Source organism: Xenopus tropicalis, chromosome 2 (genome assembly GCF_000004195.4).
Source record: "Xenopus tropicalis strain Nigerian chromosome 2, UCB_Xtro_10.0, whole genome shotgun sequence".
NCBI classification, from domain to species: Eukaryota; Metazoa; Chordata; class Amphibia; order Anura; family Pipidae; genus Xenopus; species Xenopus tropicalis.
In genome coordinates, this window is record NC_030678.2 from 152174546 (window position 1) to 152197733 (window position 23188).

The following is a 23188-nucleotide window of genomic DNA, read 5'->3' on the forward strand; positions in this document are numbered from 1 at the left end:
TATATATACTTAATATAGGTCACCCTTTCCTTGAAAATAATATTGCAGTTTCAAACAGAGCAGCAAACTCTTAGAGACAATATGGAGATGCCAGTGTTCTTTGCCATTAATCTGTTGAGAGATGTGCAGTGCCATAGTGCGTTGTTTACTTTATTGAGCATTACAGTCGCATTCTGTACCTGAATGTATTTGCTTATGCTGTACTACAAGTCTGTTTTTATTTAGTTCACATGGAAAATGACTGAATGATATTGAATAATAAAGATATAAAGCAAAACACAAATGCTTTCATGTCATTATGGAATTGTACTTATATATATATATATATATTTTATGGGCTCATCATATACAGTAATTAGTGGTGTATTTTAAATTCCCTAGGCCCCCCAGCAAACAAAGCTTTCTTAAGCCCATACAACACATTCCTACAGCCCACCACCTCCCTACAGCCTGCATTATAATCCTTCTCCCCACCCCCTGCATTATACATCCTTATCCCCACCCCTTGCACTTATACATCCTTATCCCCACCCCCTGCATTATACATCCTTATCCCCACCCCTTGCACTTATACATCCTTATCCCCGCCCCCTGCATTATACATCCTTATCCCCACCCCTTGCACTTATACATCCTTATCCCCACCCCCTGCATTATACATCCTTATCCCCACCCCTTGCACTTATACATCCTTATCCCGCACATATACAACCGGGGGAAAAATGTAAAATAAATATCCTTACCTTGTCCCCTCTTCCCTGATCCCCCCACCATAGCCAAGGGATTATCTTTCCCTATTTGAAATGCCACTGGTTTAAATAGTACATGTTAAACCCTCACATTGTCTTAAAGCCTTTCTTTACCTGGAAAGAACCTGGTGAGATTGGAAATGCCTACTCATGGGCATCATTTTACCCAGTAAAGCCCTCAGCATTCAGTGTCTCTCTCTAACTTACAAAAGCAAATATAGTGTCTGCACACTCAAAATGTACAAAAGAAAAAAATCTTTTATTAAACACAAAATATAGAAAATACAGCCCAACGCATTTCAACCCAATAAAGGGTGTGCAGACACTTTTTTGCTTTTGTGATTACTTTTGGAGTTGCTGAATGGGTTTTCTCCAGTGTACTGCACCTCTATCATTATTGAGGTTCTGGTAAGGTGTGCACTTTGATACTTTGTATTATTCTCTCTCTCACTTACACTGCGGGGGGGGGGGGGGGTGATTTATCAATAAAAAATCAATGTTTTGTGATAAAACTCCCAATATTGGAATTATGGTCCAAAAGCTTGAATGCTCCTTATTAATTAAGTGAAAAAAATTCCAAAAACTCCAGTGTCAAACTTCGGTATCTAAAAACTTGTGAGTTTATGTAGAAGCCAATGAAAGATGTCCTAGGCAAAATCAAGCCATTTTTTCAATTTCAGATTTTTGAGTTTGTAGACTCACAAATTTGAGGTATTTCAGTTTTTTTATTCAACCGAGTATCATATATCAGATTTTTTTTTTTATAAATAAGAAAATATTCTTGTTTTTTTTTTTGTCCTTTTCAGCTTTTGTGTGTTTTGGGAGCTTTAACTTTTGATACTTTATACTCCTAACATCCTATTTGGGTTCTGCTGGGGTAAAACTACACAAGTATCTTTTGCATAGGGTTTGCATAAACTGTTAAAGCAAATTATAAATACATTATCCTTTATTCAATTTTTTGCACCAACAGAAATTTCCAAAAAAATTTGGAAATACAATAAAATGTACAAAGACATTAAATGAAAGGTAAAAACTAAGTAAGCTTTATCAGAAAGGTCTATGTAAAGCACTTACAGTAATGCTGCACTGAGTCCTCTATCAAAAGAAACACAGGATTACTTGTCTCCTTTTTTGTAAACATGTTCTTAGGGTATCTGACTTTCTCTCTCAGAAAAATCCTTAATTCCTTTGGCCAAAGTCTGTAGCTCTCTCCCCTCTCCTGCTCCCCCCTCCCATAAGAATTCATAAGATTCTGAGCTATAAGGGCTAGGGCTGTACAGCAGGAAGCTATGAAGACCAAGCTACAATGGCAGCTGCTATCTGAAACAAACAGAGAAAGTTTCTAGGGCTCTTTAATCAGGTATGATAAAGCTTCATTGGTAGAGGACTTGCTGATGTTTTCTGGGCCACAAGCAGCTACATTTACAAAGTGACCTGAGCATCTGTATTTCTGAAATGCCAAACTTTTAAAGTGTTGTCATCACTATTGTGTTCTGGTTGGCTCTCATACATAATCCTGTTCATTTATTTTAATAATGTGGCCGGGCACACAGCAGCTCTGACAGTATTAGAATTTATTGAGCAATTAGGAGGCTGCAAGTTGTGCTGCAGAGGATACGTTGTACGTCTTGTAGCCTTAAATTTTCATCTTGATTACATTTCATCCTTCTGCTAATAATCTGCTGCAATGCTAGAAAATCAACTTGTCGTTTTATGGAGTAAATTTCCCCAGCAATAGTTTTCTCTCCAGAAGCCTATAATATCATTAGTTACAGAGATGAAATTAAGCATTCCTCTGATAACACTGGAAACTCTTCTACCATGTTCTTTATGTTCTTCGTGATCATGTTTCAAAATACTAAGGGGCAGAACTCTTTTTTTTTGGATTTTTTTTCAGAGCAAAAACGAAAAAAGTTGCAGAAAAATCACCAAAACTGCGACTTTTTTAACTTGTTGCATGATAATCACAACTTTTTCATATTGCCACACAAAAGCCAGCATCAACCCCCCCCCCCCATACCTCTAAAACCACGATGCAAACAAAGATACTCCAATTATAAAAGGGACATCAGCCATTGACTTCTACATGATCTTGACAGGTTTAATGGTTTCAGGTTTTCAGCGACAAAAAGCCTGCCCTAAAAAAGTTGGATAAACAGGGTCGAACTAGGGGGTGCAGGGCCCAATGGGGCTGCCACGCCAGAGGTCCTTGTACCTCCCAAGGTGCCCCCACAACAGCTTCCCGACCCCCTGCAAGGGCCACCGCCACCCGCCTGAGCCCCTCTCCCAAGTGTGTAATTAAACTTACCTTCCATGCATTGGGGGAGGGAGACCATCAGCCCATGGGTACGCCCATAGGGAATCAGGCCCACCAGGTTTTTTCCCAGTGCCCCGCTGGCCCAGTCCGACCCTGGGGATAAAACTGTTGTTAAGTTTTGGGGGTATTCATAATATACCAGAATGCCTTTTCAAAACATTTTACATCAAATAGAGGGTAACTAGGGTAGTCCTTGTGGGCCTCTTCTTCTTTACTCACAGCCTTTGCCTAGTGGTCTAGAGTGTTTATATTTGAAGGCTGCCTAGGCTGCCTTAATAACTGGAACGGTCATGTGTTTAACCTTTAGTCCCAAGCAGGTGGGAGGAGGCAATCATGGCATAGGGGGAATTTAAAATAAACTTAAGACTTCCTACAGATGTTTTTTCTGTAAAGACATTTATAGAAACATTATGAAATTCATGTGTTGTTTGTTCCACTTCCAGGTGTGAAACCTACATTTTTTAGTGGAATGAAAGGTAACATGTTCCTAATGAATAAATCTGCTTAAATTAGCCCCCTGTGTTTTCCCGGCTTCCTTGTAACAACTCTCGTCAGGTTGTTCCCTCCTCTCTTTTCTCGGTTGGTTTTATTGAAATGTCTGTCAAGATAAACGTACTGTTTGATAATATTTACTGGAGCTTGTTACATAATGAAAAAGTTATATCATTATAATAATCCTGTTAGCTAGAAACAAAAATATTAATTGTAGTGATGCCACAATACTATATTTTACAGTTCAGTCTCCATTTTTGTCTAGAAAATTATACATTGGAAAAACACCACTTTACGCTCCACTTAATGTTCTTCTAATGGATTCTAATAAGTACTTATTATTTCTCGTTACACCTCTGCAGTGCAAGAACTTCGATCCAGGAGGCAGGGCTCCTAGGTTATATAGACGTTTGTTTAGATAAATGAAAGTGTAAAGGAATGTAATACCGCTGAGAAAATGTAATTGAAACTGTAATCAAATCTATCATTAAATGATAGTTCACCCTTTAATAAATGGGTCTTTAAAAATGACTATATCCCCCCAAACAATGTCAATAAGAATATATTGCATAAACATTCTTATATATGACACCCACCTTCATACAAATAAACCATTTTAGTAAAAATATACTTTTTTAGTAGTACAGGTATCAGACCCCTTATCCGGAAACCTGTTATCCAGAAAGCTCCGAATTACGGAATGCCTGTCTCCCATAGACTCCATTTTAATCAAATAATTCAGAATTTTAAAACTGATTTCCTTTTTCTATGTAGAATTAAAACAGAACCTTGTAATTGATTCCAAATAAGATATAATTAATCCTTATTGGATGCAAAACAATCCTATTGGGTTTAATTAATGTTTTATTAATTTTTTAGTAGATTTAAGGTATTAAGATCCAAATTACGGAAAGACCCCTTATCCAGAATACCCTTGGTCCCGAGCATTCTGGATAATGGGTCCTACACCTGTATATGCTATTGGGCAATCCTAAAAAGAAAACTGCCATTTTAAGTACTTAGGGCCGCCCCCCTGGGATCATAGGATTCACAGTGCACACAAAAAAGCCAAGGCACACATACATGTTGGGTCACATCAGCCAATGAATGGACAGAGTTCTGCCTTTTACTCCCACACTACTTCCTGTTACAGTCAGAGCTGCATTATTTCCTGTCAGCTGATCTCTGAGGGAGCACACAGCCCATCACTAAATGGCGGCTCAAGGGAAAAGATGGAAAAATGTTGTTAAGATTCTTTAATAGGCCACTTTATATGAAATAAACTATCTGTTGGTTAAGTATTCTTTCTTGGTGTAAAGTTCTCCTTTAAAAATGCCATTGAACTGAACAGACAACAGCGGAATTCTCTGATACTTATGCCCCATAGTGCCAATTTTCCCAATAAAGGATATTGTTCCATGGAATCCATGCTTAGAATTTCAATGGCTTTTCTGGAGAGAAACCGTATGGAAGGAAAGGAAACATCAAAAATATCCAAATAAATATCACACAGGCTAATGGGCTTTTATGAACATTTATTGAAAAATAAAGTCAACGTTACCCATACATATACATAAGATACATTTCCCTTTAATATTATTATCAATCTTTTTTTTTTTTTGTTATACAAGCATATCTTGGTAAGGAAAAAAAATGTTTTTATATGACATTCATAAGGCAAGTATTGAAAAAAGCCAATAAGGCATGCTAAAGCGAGGAGGGTATTGCTAAAAAGAGAAAAGCAAGTGCCACGTTTTATTTTTTTTCAATTTTTTTTATAAATAACCAGTTAAAAAAAGAAATAATGCAGGGGGATCAGGGACACAGTGTATCAGAATTTGGCAAAATAGATAAGGAAACTGGGAGAAGACAAATGTTCCAATGCACAATCAGTTAATGAAGGCTTCCTTTTTATAGGCCCAATTCAGCTGATTTAGAAAATATTACCGGTAAACTATGAAATCCTATAGGATTCCTGGCAGTTTGATATTTTGCCCATTTGTCAATCATTTCTTTTCAGGAACATTTTCCTTTCTGAATCCTGTTGAATAAATAATTATTTTACCAAATAATAATATATCAAGATATGAAAATTAACAAAGAATCAGACCTGATGGCTGCCAAAGATCTTTACTGTTCCTTATTTAACTGAAGAATTACCAGTCCTGAAAAAATGGTGTTGCCTTTTTATTTGAAAATCAGACTCTTTCTTGGGTATGTATAAGCCTATTGGCTTAACTTCTGTTGTAAAACAGCTTTTGAAAGGCATGATAAGCCATTGGAATTCCAAGTACAAGCCTCGATCCTGCCAGACAAAACTTTTATTAGACAAGAAGAGGAGCATTTTGTAGGCCATAGGGTTTGCAGTTTTTTAAAGCATTAAATACAGTAAGGTACAGGAGGTAACTGATTAAATTAAAGAATATCAGCCTTATTTTTACTTACAGAGAGCTGCCGGAAAGATTGCAAACAGCGGTGATTGGTAAAATGTTTCCTAGTGGAACCTATGTTGTTAGTGAAGTACCTGAGATTTTCCTTAGTATATTGGTTTTTGATCTATTTATAAATAACATCTCTGTATTTATCGATGGGTGAAAGTAAGAGTTCACAATCTGATAAATGCATTTCTAAAAATCTAATAGAAATGAATAGAAAGTGGGTGAGATTCTCACATTTTGATAACTCTTCCCCCTAAATGTAGTTGTGCTGGGTGCTTTTTTAATTGTTAATACTTTGAGGGTTATTGTGGATAACAGAAGGTGCAACTCTAGGCAGTGTGTGCTAAAGCTAATTAAGTTATTTCTTGTATACAAAAGTGAATTGACTTAATGGTGGAAAACAGAGTTGAATCCAGTTTCTAAAACCTCACCTTGTCTATGCAGTGCAGCTTGGGTACCAGTACTTAGTAAGGATATAAATGACCTGGAAAGTGTGTTAAAACATGCAAATAAAGTAGAAACAGGAATGGAATGAGTAAATCAGCTATAAAATTAGTGTTTGTTTTGTCTCAATAAGGTGTTTTTGCGAGGGGACATGATTTCTATTTACAAATGAATTAAATGACAATATACACAAATATTCAAACGATTCAGCACACACTCATCGAGTTCCAGGGCAGCAGATTTAAAAAGTTCCAAAAGCTTTATTAGTGGTAGAACCGAACACTTTTGTGTGTTCGCACACATATTCATAGGTACAATATACAAATAACCTTGGATGATATTTCACAGGACAATAGGCCACTCCTCTAGACTAGATTGCATATTGGAATTTCCTAAATTTCCTAATTGCACCCACATACTTTTTTAACAATCTGACTGGTAATGTTTTTGTTATGTGGATTTAATATACAAATAAGTATACTTCAGATTATTTAAAAGGGATGCTGGGAATTCTGTATACAGACATTTTTGTATACAGACATTTTGATGCAACCTGCAGTCAGACACCTTTTAGTATTTTAGGATGTTTTCTCATGCCCAGATTCACAGCTTTTTTGCTGTACTTACAAACCAAATTGTATCCATTCATGTATATGATTAAAGTCAAATCTCCATAATGCATTCTGCCTGAAGCTTATTTAGAGAACTGCTGGTAAAGTAGGTTAGGAAAGTTAATACAGCAGCAGAAAAGTGCAACTTTGTATTAGAAGCGTTTAAAGCACCAGTGCCCTAGTTTGATTGAGATTGACTGCGATTGGCTGAGACAAGTTGATAGCAATTTGCTAGACTTACAGCATGTAGTCAGTTGCACACTACAATATGCAATGCTAATGTAAGATTCTCTTACCCTGACTGTGTTCAAATCTTAAATGGAAGCTTTTTAGGGGAGGAAAATGTACATTTTAACCCATACTGTGCAGATATGATGCCCATTCCCATAGAAATATTGTGATTTAGTTTTTGAATTTTGACTTAGATATGTTTTGGCTCTTGTGCTCACTCAGAAACCCTGTTTGTCTAGAACAGTGATTCCCATTTTGCTTACCAACCCCTTGGATGTTGTTCCCAGTGGCCTCAAAGTAGGTGACCATTTTTAAAATTCTGTCTTGGAAATAAGTTTTGGAAGGACAGAGAAATAGTTTTACTGCAAGCTTTGTCATGCTTGTTTGGCTCACCAACATTGTTTACATCTGAGTATGGCTCACGTGTAACAAAGGTTGGGGATCCATGGTCTAGAAGTACCCAAAGCCACTGGATAATTTGACTTGATAACCTCATGGCTCTTAATCAGTATCTGAGTTTGTGAAATAAGTAAAAGAATGTGCCTTTATTCTAAAAGAGACATGGGTAGGCTTGCCTTCCCTGTGTCAACAATCTTGCTAACGCTCTTAACCTCCCCTATGATGCAACTATGCCCCAGCCATGTCTAAATTCAAGTAACCACCCCATCTTAAGACAAAATGAAACAATCCTCCTTACCTTGCAAATGAGTGAGAGGTCAATGGTGGCATCTAACTGAAGTATGTAAGTCCTGGGGCCTATGAAGTAAACCATAGCACTAGTTCCAGTTCAAGGCTAAAATTGGCCACTTAGATGCAGAAAGGAGCCCAGTGCTGCTGCTCACTTAGCACTGGTGAATATATCATTGTAATTTTATTATAATCTGGACACTGAACATGTCATATAGTAGATAACTGGTCCTCTATATGGATAAAGCACTGCATATACGTTTTCTTATAGGGAATTGTTACATCTGTGCAAAATTATGTCATAAAAATTAGCCAATCAGGACGGGGTCTGTCAAAAAAAAAAATCATTGGATCTATCTCTGGCCAGTGGGTTTCCTGGTTTACAGCCCTTAGAATACAGAATTTTGAATGCCCATAATACACTATGATATCTGGCTAGACCAGCCAGGGAGTGCCACAGTCTGGATATTCAGATGTGCTAGGGTTATGAGAGCACAGCTAATGGTGATATGATTTTGTATTATGTAACTGCCTTTCCTAATATCCCTCTCATTACGTGGGAACCCATTAATGGCTGATTTGCATTGTGCCATTATTTACTGCGCAATTACATCTCCAGCATTAAGCAAAAGGAGCGTTTTCTGAATCCAGCAAAAGGTAATGCATCCTCATTATCCACAACATAGAAATAACCATCTTAGTTATTTCCCAGGTAAATCTGTTTTTTTTTTTTTACAAATAAAATAATTCTGCCATTAAGTCATTCAACGTTATGTTTTATTTTGTTAAATATAGAAGAAACATACAGTATACTGTAAGAACTTAGCCTTTTTATCAAAGCCTTTATGATAATAATACTTGGAAATGCAGGTGCAAATCAACTCTGATGTACATACTCACTTTGTGGCTAATTTATTAAGGGGCAAGAGTATACTAAACCACCTATGGAAGTACCCCCCTTAAGATCCAGTTGAAGTCCACAGTCAACAGTCAATTTTGCTAGTCTCATGGTATAGGGCTATTGTTCTAGTTCCTATTTAGATTTGTGCGTGAAATTTACGTGGGTGGGTGGGAACTAGTTTGGCAATAGCTGGAAGGCTCAAGGTTCAGTGACCCCAGCATTTTGAAATGTACCTGATGCTTTTTCATTCTAACTACAAGATAATAGTTAAAGGTAATAATCTAAGTACAGTGAGTGTTTCTTCACCCGTTCTCCCTTCCCCAAAAGCTATAGAGCATTGTCATTCACAACTGAAGGAAAAGAAAACAGTTTCTATGATTTAGGAACTGGTTGACCATAACATATACAGATTATTTACCACTTCTTTTTCATCTTTTGTGTATTCAAGCTCTTAACAATTTGCACCATTCTGCTTTCCCAGTCTGTCACTATGCTCTTCCTCATTTCTCTTTCTCTTCTGCTCTCTTTTTATTTCTCACATCTTCCTTTTCTTTCTATGCTCCCCCATACTGTTGTACGCGCTGTACTGGGGGATCATTCATGGTCTCTTACCTTTGGCTTTATCTTTTTTGCTTTTCTACCATGTTGTGTTTGCCTTCCATTTCTAGTTCAATGTTAGAATCAGGGATGCATTGCAAGCATCATATTTTGTGGATTAAAGGACCACTGTATTCTAAAATAGTCCTCCCAGGCTATGCCCAGACATATAGGACTTCTACAGTTCCAACTAATGTTATCCAGGGCACTTTCAACTGATTGTGTGTCCTACTGGGTTCTTGTGATGGAAAGTATAGACAAAGACAAGGCAACCTGACATAATATTCTTACATAAGGTTTAAATTTACTTTCTAAATCCTTTTCTTGTTAAGCTAATGTTTTAAACTACAAGATGGTTTCCCCGCTCTGCTCACCATACGAAGCAGATAAAGTACAACATACAAGCACTATGGTTGGTGAGTGCTAAGGCCTTCTTAAATTGCCCACCTACAGTACTACATCTTGTTATACCATCACTATGGACAGTAGTTCCAATCAAGAACAGAAGAAGCCAGGCTGCCAATGCTCTTTCTAAAGCTTCTAGTAATATCACAGTGGCAATTCTGAAACAAATACAGACTATATACACTGACCTTCTAGAACGGATGAAGGAAGAGACCATTTGAATACAAAGTGTATAACTGAGTAGAAATCCTTATTATTTTACCCAATAAATGCTGCTATAATCCTATACTCAAGCGCTTAGTCCCTTTGAAGATGTAATCCCTCAGCATGGTCCCTCAGATCCTGTAATACAAGAATCACCTTGGTTTTCTGGAAAAAAATTTACAGTACTTGAAGTTGATGAAGTATAGGTACTTTTGATAATTTATACACATCCTAATTCCTTTGTTGGAATCAATATATATTTCAATATTAGATGTCTGACATTTAAAGTGCATCTTGAAAGTGTTCCATAAATCTGAAATTTTAGTTCCTTTTGCTACAGTGGGACCTTTTGGATCATCGCCTGCAAAACCCCTATTTAACTGCCTTTCCTGCATCTACAAATAACTTATCAATTTTTCCAGAATTAAATATGTATTTGACATGCTGGCAATGTTGATTCTCATTCTTCAGGAAATACACAATTCCTGTGGCAACACTACTCACCCTACAGTCTCGTTTTATTTGCGCACTACCTGTATGAGATCCCTCATATATGTTCCCTTTACTTTTGATACCTTCAGGTTCCCCCTGCTTTCCAAACACTCCCCTATATTTCTCTCTGCTACAGTGTTCAGACTGATGAATATAACTCCTCCTTGTCCTATTTACCAAACATGAAAGCCCCATTACACGCTCACAGCTAATGCTGCTTCATTAAAATGTATAGGGATTTCTCTTCTGCAATAATTTCAAATGCTGGTGATTCACATGTTCTTAATAAAACTCTACCCTACAGCATTGTTCTGCCCCCATGGGAGTTTCTCTTTATACCTAGCACTGCTTTGTTAGGCTACATTTCATCTTTTTCTGCCCCCATGACTATATACTGTAGTGTCTTGAAGCATCAATGAAGTCCTAATATCCCCAACTTCTCACTATATGTCTAGGTCTGTATTCTATTCCTGCCTTATTTAGACTTTCCTTTTTTTGTAATCTGGAATATGTTAGTGTTGAACTGTATATTTATCACAAAGTTTTTATCCCTATATATACAGTACATTAACAGTACTGTATATCACCAATGAAAATGTAGTACTATTTGACCCCTTAGCCTCTAATATTCCAGTGTTCATAGAATCAAGGCTGTTAAAACCTGTAATTTTTGCTTTCCAACAATGATTACCATGTTCAGCCACAGATCCCAACAAGCAGGAAGTGCTCACAAGAGCAGCATCACCCAGTGACTATTGATCTATATTATATCTCGGCACATCACTTGCTATGCTGCGTTCTTATAAGGTGCTGTGTGTTTTTGTGCAATTCCCAGGGCTCTCAGCACAGCGGCTCCTCTACCTCATTAGCATCCACCAAAGTGTGCAGCTCCATGGATGAAAGTGATATTGTAGTAGAAGGTAAGATATGAACAGATATATCCTATTATTAAAAAAAAAAAAAAAACTGCTATATTGCACCTTTTTGCCATCTTGATGGAAGGGTAATCACTTTTGAGATATAATAAAATTCAGGTTATGTTCCTTATTTCAACAGGGTAATTGTCAACCACATCTCAAATGGGGACTGCTCACCTCTTCTCAAAGGGGACTGCCAATTAGAGATCCAAGAGCCTTAGTGGAATCCTCACCTTACTTCTTAGGGTTGCCACCCAGCCGGTATTTGACCAGCAAATCGGCAGCTAGGGCCAGTGCCAGTATTACAAATTTAAAGGCAACATACCTGCCCGTAATTTGTAAGGCTGGCAACCATACATATAGATCCCTCTCTTCCTCTGCCAGATCAGCCCCTTTAAAATAGAGGCAGTGTCTGCCCCTCCCATTTATCTGGCCCACCTCCAAGTGATATCACTGCCCACCCCTTAAACCCAAAGGCTGGTATTATAAAGACCATATAGCATAGTTTTTTAAATCCACTGTCTTTGCCAAAATCCTTCAACCCTTGCATTGAACTGTCTCCCTGCTGCAGTTGGTAGCTTCTGTGGTGTCATGTGTGTACTAACCCAATGCAGGGACTCAGCAGGTAGACTTTATTAGTCTGCTGTCTGAATGCAAAATATTGTTTGCTATGGGTTCAGGCTCAGACTTGTGGCGTGGCTACAAAGGCCCATGCCTAGGGTGGCATAAATTTAGGGGCAGCATGCAGGAAAACTTCAGCCTGTCCCCTAGCTGAAAGGAATACACATGGCCTCTGGGCGCCCTAAACAGAAATCTGGCACTGTATGAGTTATTAGACCTGCACCTGTTAATATATTAGCCCCCTTAGTGCTTTGTTCCAAGGGGTCCCCATCAGGCCATGGCTTCTGCACTTTGTGGAGGAACACCATTAAATGATGTCTTTAGGGAAGCTATGTCACAAGGAGTGGGTTGCACACACAGTAGTAATATGACTGACATGTTTTCCTTGCATGATGTTTAAAATTACTCTAATTGAAAAAAAATATCTTGATGGATCTTACAGATATTATGGATGAAGGTTTCCAGGTACCTGTTTCTATATCCGAGCGGTATAAGGTTGGAAGAACCATAGGAGACGGGAATTTTGCAATTGTGAAAGAATGTATAGAGAGGTGAGTAGTAATTGCAATGGCACTGTTACTGCTTTGGAAAAAGAAGAACCTATTTATTAAATTCCAGACCTATTATTCATCCAAGATTCTTCTGGAGTCACCCTTCTTTGTACTCTATTAGCTCCTGCAGTTGGTGTGGGCAAAACACAGCCATATTTACCTTTGTGACAATGCTATGCTTGGCCCTGTGACACTTTCGGAATAGGATAAACCCTACATTTTACACAACAGGGTTCTCATTCTGTGGTGGTTGGGAAAGGGGACAGGGTTAGACTGGGAAAAAGGGTTAAAAAAGGGAAAATTATGCTGCACTTGAGAATGATTTGTAATATTTGTTTAGCTTGGTTGCATTGCTTTTCCTTTCAAATGAAACAGAAGTTCAGAGAGATTATTGCTCACAGATTTATGAGCTCACACAAAGCAAGGATCCTGCGAGACAACGCCAGCTTTTGCCAATCTGATAGTCTGACTGCATTTTCAAGCTGTGATTTAATTACATTACCTTTTAATTACTGAGTGGAAATATACGGGTAATTTGTAATTAGTCTCATTTCACATCCAGTTTAATCTTAATTTAGTTCATTGAGTGGTTTATATTGTTTGTTGGGTTCACTTGCAGGAGATAAAGGAGGAAGGCACTGCATTTACACTGATGTGTGATTCATATTATACAAATGTGGGGGCACAATGGGGTACAGAAGGGGCTTCCGTCACCCTGTGAGAGCCAATTGGCAGTAAACCTACTGGGAAGAACTGTTTGCTTTGTTTGAATCACATACTTCTTCCTGTTACAGTAAAGCTTAATAAACCATGGACAGAGTTCTGTCTTTTCCTCCCACACTACTTCCTGTTACAGTTAGAGCTGCATTATTTCCTGTCAACTGATCTCTGGGGGAGCACCCAGCCCATCACTAAATGGCGGCTCAGGGGAAAGATATTGTAACACTTGTTTGGCTTAATAGGGGTATTATTACCAGGCTAGTTTGGACTTAGAGCATGTGTTACATGCAACCCCCTTTCCCAGGATGGGCCTCCGCTATATGGGAGCTATGTCAGGGGCTAGATGGTGTTGTTGAACTACAACTCACACTGGTGTTGTGCAATATAATAAGTGATAGGACGCCAGGAGCTCTTGCAGAATAACTAGATAATACTTTATTTGTCCAAGACAATGGTATGCAGGGTATATCAATACTCACTTAATAGATGTTATGCAGTATGCAGTTATACAATTGATGTAAAATGGATCAATAGCAGAAGTATGATGCTCCCCTGTGTATCCCTTCTCATCAAGAGGATTGGGCAGGTAGAACAACAACAGTGTGATAGGTAGGAAAGCTCACCGGCATAGTCCCATGCTCTTTTGGAGGTTAGGGCAAGGCATATTTGCTAACCTATTTCCCTAGCACTTCTGTGTCCCTAATCTAAGGCCAGTAATGCCTGTTAGGAAGACTACTCCTTTGCTATTATCCTTGATGGAGCAAATGGCTGCTCTTTCTGTATAATTCTGTCTGAACTCACCACTTCTAGAGGGTGCTATGAAATATGCTGCTATACTGTCTTTTCCTCATTCAGGGGGCCCTGTCCCCGACTTAATTTGGATGGATAGGTGGCTTACTGGGCCGGATCTGTACCCAGGCTCAGTGGAGCCCTGCTTCAGGTAGCAGATCAGCAGCCAAAGAGGAAAACACTTCCTTGTGCAAGACACTATATAGCCTGCCAAGGGGAGTGGTTAAATCGGCTAAACCTGTAAGGGATAGCTTAAGAAACTGTAACCTGAGTATAGAGGGGTCTGCCCTATAACAGTACAGATAAGGAAAAGTAGGGAAGTAAAGCCATAAGGAGCTTAACCCTATGGGTCCCTACAATATAAAAGGGCAATATTTACTGATATAGTTTGGCGAGATTCTTTAATAGTTACATAGTTACATAGGGTTGAAAAAAGACCAGAGTCCATCAAGTTCAACCCATCCAAGTAAACCCAGCACACACAACCCACACCTACCAATCTATACACTCACATACATAAACTATATATACAACCACTAATACTAACTGTAGATATTAGTATCACAATAGCCTTGGATACTTAACATAATTAAACTATTGGTTAAGTATTCATTCTGGAGGTTTAGTTTTCCTTTAATAGACTTCTTGCCCATTGGTGCAACAACAGTGACACGAAACCCAACAACTTCAGTCCTTTGCAATTCACTTTCCTTCTAATCTAAATATTCTCTTTTCTGTATAGTCATCCTTTAGGCACATTAGAATGTTAAGACTGACCTGGTGTGAGATCATTTTGAATTATACGAACCTTCATAACATTTGCCTTATTATTATGTTTGTATTATTCTTTTCCCTGCAGAGCCCAGCTTCTTGCATGTACCTCAAAATATTGAGGGATAAGCTGATAAATTGCTCATTGATAATGGTGACTTTTTGTTTTTCTGTGCTTTTCTGTTTAGATCTACTGGTAGAGAATATGCACTGAAAATCATTAATAAAAGCAAATGCCGAGGAAAAGTAAGTTTTTGTTAACAAAGGCAGTTCCATAAAGCCATGCAAGAACCTTTATACATAAGAAATGTCCCTATTTCATGCTTAGTTAATATTTAGCAGGAATACAGAAGGTATAACTAGGCTGTGAGGGTGCGTTTCTGCAGTAATATTGTCTCAGCATTACCTTACCCTTGATAACCCCACTGGAGGTTCTGCCACATATGAACCAAGTTAGAAGAATATATTTGGCCGTAGTTTTACTGAAATGTGACTAAATATGAATAAGGTCAGAGCCCTAATGGTGCTGGGTCCCACTGCCATTGTACTTACCCTTTTCCCCACCCAACAGGGCATGCAGGATAAATGGCAATTGCCATGGACATTTTACTTTTGCATCTGCTGATCCTTATTTCTTACAAACTTCTTACTATGCAGCTGTTACCTTTGCCATTAGGATGCTGTAGTTGAATGGAGGTACAGCAAAGCAGTTATACTAAATACATCCACCCTGGCTGCCCCCTGTCTTCCAAGATGACTTTACACCCCATCCATGTAAAGCTGCACACTAGGTTTAGTACATGGGTAGATCTTACTTGGTTCCTGCAAACAAGACCCACCAGTAGAGTACTGCATCCTGGAGAGCTAATGTGACCCTGGCCTGAAGGTGTTTTTTTTAGATCTTCCTGATCAATATCTGACTGGATCGGAGGAATTAGCTGCCCGGGCCAGCCAAAGTTCTCTGATTGACTTGAGTGTACTGGGTACTGACACTGACCCAATGAGAACACTTTCAGCATAGGGTAGGAACCACACAGACATGAAAAAGGCTACTGTTATTAAGTACTTACAGGTTATGTTCTTGCTTGTTACATGTTCTAATCAAGCAATCAATCAATTATTTAATCAATGTCTTCTCTCTATGAGTGAGGTGAGTGTAACATTCTATTTTCCCTGTAACAGGAGCATATGATTCAGAATGAGGTTTCTATACTGCGGAGGGTGAAACATCCCAATATCGTTCTGCTTATTGAAGAGATGGACATGCCAAGTGAACTCTACCTTGTCATGGAACTTGTGAAAGTGAGTGCTTTATTTATTATGTACTTGTTCCTGACAGTGACACAAAACTGGGGCCGCTTAACCCTAAACTAGGGGGGCTACTTATGAACTGCAACTCCCAGCATCCCTTGCTACCTAAAGCAAAGGCTTAGCATGACTGCTGTAGGAAGCAAATCCTTCTTCTCACTTTATTTTCTTTATTGGATGATGACGTTGTACTGAACCTCCCAGAACTGCACCAGCAGCCCTAGGCTATGGTGAGATCTGGAAGTTATAGTTTAACAACTTTGCATCCACGTAATGATGCCCGTGTGGCACAAGAGAGCCTTGGTGTCCTGGGAATAACTTAGGAATTACAATTTTATTGAGCAGCATCACCTTCACCCCCAGTGATTATAATTTCATTAGAATTATAATTACAATTTGTTCCTGCTCATCTTGTATCTTGCAACAATTACAATTTTATAGAAAGTAACTGCTGCCATCTAGTGGCCAATGCAAGAATTACATGCAGATTTGACAGCCGCTGGTACTCAAAAGCACGGTGATACTGTAACAGTAATTATTGCTATTATGGAAGTGCACACATTAGGGTGCCATTTGCACTAGAATTTGCACATGATTTGTGTAAACACTATTTTTTTTACTTGTGAATTACATTATGCATACATAAATTGTATGCATTATATTAGATTTTTTTCTTTGGATGAACATAGTAATTAAAACAAGGTGCCTGTTAGCCCATTTTTCAACCACAAAGCCAATTATGCAACTTCATTTAGGTCCCATGAGAAAAGGTTTAGCATCAGTGACTTCCAACTATTTTCTAACCCAACTATGTTCTAAAATGTTCCAAGTTATATTTTTTCCATGTCCATAATATATAAATAAAACTGGCAGTATTTCAAGCCTTCTTTAGAACTGAGCGTGCTGTGCTGCCTGACTGCCACATTGTGCTTAGACACAAAAGCAGCTGGCGGCCCAATGTTCTCCTGTCTAAAAAGTTGTGAAGACTGACATTGGCACAAGTTTAAATGCCCTCCATAGTGTTTAAAGGCGACTGATATAAAACTGCCATTGTACTGCAGACATGCTTTAATATAAACTTGTAGGCTGTGCACCATATGGGGGCATCTAACTAGCACCGGGTTAATCAGTGGCCATTAACCAACAGGAACACAGAGTGAGTAGAGGCGGAAAGGTTTCCATCATCTGGGGGCAATCAGCCAACCCTTCCATAGAGAGCCGAGTCTATCTGACAAGGTCTAATAACAGCCATGCTGGAATTATTAGCAGGGTAGGGAAAAGCAGCTCTCTGCTGAAATCTAACTATTTAGGGAGCAAAAAGGAACAAGGCAAATGTATCAGCGCTGTATTAATAGGCTACATATGAATAAAGGAGAGGCATGCAGAAGTAGAGAACAAGTTAGGAGAGAATTTACAAAAAAACCTGCAAGTTTTAACCGTAATCTGTGTTTGTGTCTAGGGAGGAGATTTATTTGATGCCATCACTTCGACCAACAAATACACTGAGCGTGATGCCAATGGGATGCTGTATAACCTCATGAGTGCCATCAAATACCTGCACAGCCTCAACATAGTCCACAGGGATATCAAACCTGAGAACCTGCTGGTAAGAAGCTGCTAAATGGAATTTATCCATTCCGTTAATATGTTCATGAACCAAGTCACATCCTATGGTATACGTCCTCCAAATCCCAGCCCAGCCTGATTAAAAAAGTGGTGTATGTATGTATGTATGTATATCTTTATTTATAAAGATGTATCAGACTTTTCTGGTTCAAGATGTCCCTTGGAGGTGGTTGCAACTTAGGTTGGGATCCTCTTTAACTTATAACAGGGTTATCGATATACAACACCGCTGTATTAGCCATTGAGCCACAACTCCAACAATATATAGAACAACAGATAAATAAATGTTCACCCCAAATCCCAGTCTATTTGAGCTTCCTGGAATATGGAAGACTAAGCAGGAAATCTCAAATCTCCACCAGTGGAGGGGGCTAGCCTGACAATTTGGTAGCTACTGAATTAAGGATAAAATATACACCCCCTGTTGCTTTCTGCTCTGTAATGGAAGCCTAAACGTGCCCAGTTTGCATTGCCAGTACTGCATTTTATTTTATTTTTTCCTTCACCAGGATCAGAGTTTATTGGGTTCAAATAGTGGCAGCTGCCTAGGACCATAGACATAATAGGAACAATGTATGGGGGGGAGGGAGATGTAAATACACACTGAGGCAACATGGCAACATTAGTCATGTTACTAACCTCCTCTGCTGGAAAGAGCATCTCAAAAGATGGCAGTCCCTCTTTCACACAAACAGAGGGACCCCCTTAAACATTATTCTGAAGCCCTTCACTACTAAAAATAGTCAGGACTGTACATAGGATTTAGAAAAATTCTGCTCTGTCCTATGGATCTGTTATGTAAATTACCAAATCCTCAGGATCAGTTCATTTAATATCAATATAAGGATACAAATGTTCTTATGACAGTGTAAGTGGGAACTCAATGAGCAGGATATTATTGCCGACAAATGCGCAATTAGCTCATTTATAAACACTGGGCAAATTTGCACAGTAACCCAGAAGAACCAATCAGTGATTAGATTTTTTTTTCAGCCAGCTACAGTTAGATCAATGAAAAGCAGACGTCTAATTGGTTGCCATGGTTAACTGCCCAGGAGCAAATGTACCCAGTATTGATAAATGAGTGCCAGTGTGTGCACACGTAGAATGATACAAGTAGAAATCACATAATGTTTCTCAATGCTAATAATTTCTTCATTAGACTGTTTTGATTAACAGAGAAACAGAGAAAAAGGAAATCAGTTGTAAAAACTGCATTATTTTATTACAATGGATTGTATAGGAGCTTTCTGGATAATGGAATCCATACCTGTACCAGTAACAACAGGATAATGGAATATGCTGTGATTGGTAAACAAACGTACAATACAGCACAGTTACATTATGTATAATACGACTCTGCGGTCTAAGTCTAAATGAAATCTCAGCAGGACCAGTCCATGGCAATGCATAATAACAAAGCTCTGACTCTCATTTGACATTGAGATTTAGCGAACTCTCCCAGCCTCCCCCTCAATTGTATATTTCTATACCTGTGGGATTGTGATAGCGGGACTTAGGGTAGAACTGTAGTACTAACGTCAGGATTCATTACTGTTGTTTGGCGGAATGTGAAACGTATTCTCCCAGGAGCAGGGGCTCGGAGGCAGTCGGCCCACAGAATCCAGCATTGACAGCCTGTGCCTGCAGCGTGTTTTAATGCACTGACAATTGGCCAGCCAGCAGTCATTCACACAGAAATGTATTCAAGCCATTTCTGGAAATTCTGAGTTTTAAGGAGCTCACAACGGCTATGCAGAGAGTAAAATATAATAGCCTTGGACTATCTAGGCAAGCAGCTAATGAAAAAAAATCACTTCTGATGGACAAGTGTCTGTATTACGAGTCCAACTTAAGTCATGTTCTGGTAAATGGTCCAAGAACGACATTCCATTGGTTAAGTATAAGGTACTATGTGCTGATATAATCATCCAAGGACTTCCTTTAGAGGGGAACTCTGGCTTCTGAACCAAAATTTGTTAAAGAGCCCCACACAACACAGAAACCCCCAATCTGTTTGTTCAATCTGTTTCTTGAAAAGGTTTGAATAAATACCATTTTTATATGCTGAAATCCAGCTGAAAAACAGTTCTTTTTCTGCATCATTTGAAATCCTGACAGGGGAGGAGGGACTAAAACACTGATTTGCGCAGTGTTCTGCATCCAACATCTCAATACTTTCTCTTGCATTGTAGACCCTTTCCTAACTGCCTCTTTAGTTCTGTTGCACCTATAGTGTGAGCCTTTCATATCACATCATAGAAGGTTGTATTTACTAGTCAAAGCACAAAGTGTGCCCAGGAGCAATAACCTATAGCAACCAATCAGAAGGTCACTTGTTTAAAAGCAAACATTTTATTGCTTGCTATGGGTTACTGCTCCTGGGCAAACTTAGTGCCTTTTTTATTACATATCAGTGTAAAGGTGGCCATACACGTGGCGATCTGACGATGTTTCGTACGACCATCGGTCGCACGAAACATCGTAAGATCCGCCACACACCATTCAGGGCTGAATCGGCAGGTAAGGAGGTAGAAACAATAGGATTTCTACCTCCTTCTGCCGATTCAGCTCTGAAGGGAGAATTTTGGTCAGGCGCCTTCTATGGCGCCCGATCAAAATTTTCAAACTGGTCCGATCGGCGAGTCGTCCGATATCAGCAGCTTCCTGCGATATCGGTCAACTCGCCGACATGCCATACACGCACCGGTGCGTGTATGGCCACCTTTAGTCTAAACTGATTTTATCACCTCTGTACAGGGAAACAACTAGATATGCTACCAGGGCTAAGTTATTTGGTAGACCATGGTTGTCATTTACAATGACCAGGGAAATAAATTCGAGGAGCACTAAGGTGCACAAGAGCCCCTTATTGCACATTGTGTCCTTACACTTTCAACACTGCCTTTCTAGTAGTAAATGACCCCTTCTAGCTAATGACTTGAAATATGTATCTCTACTTGCTGTGTGGCCATGTTTCATTGGATTGAGTTGTCTACATTTCAGTCCCATGTATTGTGAATGCTGACAGCTGAGCCTTCCCAGCAGCAAACCTGGCTATTTTGGCAGTAATTAAAAATCTACTTCTAAATGTTAATAATCATTTTTTCTACATTTGTTTCCCCACAATATATTATCAAAAGGTTTTAATTTGGTGTTCTTCTTGTTCACTAAAAAGCACATCCGTTTGGTTTAATAGAATAACTTTATAGCTGTACAATAACCTGCAGCCACCAGATTCCCATCTGTACGAAATTTCATGAAACCTTTAAAGTCTTTTGAATAATAGGTCACATATGGCCTAGCCCAATTATATATAGATGCCTTCAATTAATGTTGTGCCATTATGCCGTTTTATGGCTGCGTTAGGTCAGAGCACTCGCTGCACAGCCAGCCACTTAAATGAATTTCTTTTTTGCTTTATGGGGCTTACTGTGGTGTAAAATTAAAGATACGGGAGGTGTTTATTGGGAACACATTGCTAGACATGACATTTGGTCTTGTTCATCTGCTAAGTAATTTAGGTGCTAACTATCGAAATGGTTCATTAATTTGAAACATTTGTTGCCTTTGGTGAAAGCCCAGTTAGAAAGTGATGATGTCCCATCATATGATGTTTTTCCCTCTATATTTGCTAAAATACCAGAAAACTATTTTTCTTTCTCCCTAATTATTTCTTAGAAAGCTCAAAACAAATGTTTTAATCCCAAATCAACATGGGCAGGATTTCTGCTCCTTTGAAAATGATCCTTATTCCTTTGATGGAACTGCTGCATTCAACTTCCAATGCTTCATAAAAGATTTATACACACTTTACACTGTAGAACAAATGTATGCCCCTTATGGGAGTACCCACAAAGACTTATTGGGCTTTGCTAGTGGTGGTAGTGGTGTAGTTTGCCGTGGAGTTCAAATTCAAACAAAGTCCGTACAAAACAACTACTGTAGGTTCTCTGGGCCTTGCGTTCTTGAGTTATTGTTATTGCTGGGGACAAGATCATTGATTACATATATTACATATATTTCAATAGCTTATGGTCTTTCTTGTCATTAGTGTCATGTTAATATTGAAATATCAGCAGGCATACAGCAGAAACAATATCTCATATTCTCAGGGGTGTATTTAGGTCCAGTGTCCCCCAAAACCTGCTACCATAGGCACAGGCCATTGGGTGCCTTATTTAAATTACAGCCCTGCGTACTCTATGGAGATCAGGTCTGGACTGGCAATCTGTGGATTCTGGCAAATGCCAGAGGGGCTGCTGTAAGATGCCATAGACAGTCACTATTTAGTGGGCCTGTGGGGGCCATTTGGGTCTCTATGTACTTGGAATGTCAGGGCTGGGACTGGGATTTCGAATCCCAGTCCAGGCCTGACTGAGATATTCTATAAAACTGTGCCATCATCAAAATGCCCCTATGCACAATTCAACTTGAAATGTTAGCTCCATATAGACTATACCAGGGCTGACTATATCATCTGCCAGTGAAGAGTATGTACTCTCCTAACAGTACATCTAGTTCTTCACATCCTTCCTCCTGTTGGAAAACGGTTCTGTCAAGACTAAGCTTCTCAGCCTAACAAGCCTAGTGAGCTTCTGTGCATAGTAAAATCCCAAAGTTATGTCTGTAATTTCTATGACTTTTCTTCGGCTTGTTTTCTTTCTTTCTGGCAAAAAAAAAAACCTCTATAAACATTTTTCTTGTCTCCACAACTGAAAATAAAGAAGCTTCCTTTCTGACAAGGCACAGAAACAGATCCACATGTTCTGTACAACCCGGAGTAGTGCTGACTAAAGAATTTGTGTTTTCAAAGGAAATTTCATGGAGAGTGTTGCAATTGTCTCTTTTGGCAGAGCTCGCAAACTGTATGAAATTTCAAAAGAATTGTAATTGGTCTTACTTTGTTAAGTGTCATCTTTGCAGACACCCCCACCCTCCATTGGCATTAAAACAGACAACTGCAGATTGTGCCAGAAATCAGTCTAATAGATATGATGGGATCCAGTTGTACTTGCTCATTAAAGAATATTCTGGCTTGCCAAGAACTGCATCAGATGTACATGAACTGGTTTGCTCTCTAAGCTGCAAGTGGAATATGAACAGAAAGGAAGCATGCAATAAAACTAGTATATTAACCCTGGTTACAGTGTCTTTAACCCTGGTTTGAGTAATGTTTGTTTCATATACATACAAAATTAGGTGAAGATCTTAAATAATTCCACAGATTGAAAGGAAACCGTAATAGTCTTCCCCATCCCACATAGCCTCATAGTTTTAGGCAAACTCTCCCTCACCTTGCCCCATAGTTAAT

At 38.9% G+C, this 23188-nt stretch overlaps 1 protein-coding gene across 6 annotated transcripts in view; it reads left to right on the forward strand.

Moving 5' to 3' along the window:
• Positions 1-23188, forward strand: part of dclk1 (doublecortin like kinase 1) — a 202379-nt gene that overhangs the window by 143534 nt on the left and 35657 nt on the right. For all 6 annotated transcript variants that reach the window (XM_012957154.3, XM_012957153.3, XM_012957152.3 and 3 more), the window contains 5 exon segments: positions 11407-11491; positions 12552-12660; positions 15129-15186; positions 16123-16242; positions 17708-17854. In XM_012957154.3, the coding sequence (XP_012812608.1) occupies positions 11407-11491; positions 12552-12660; positions 15129-15186; positions 16123-16242; positions 17708-17854 (519 nt within the window).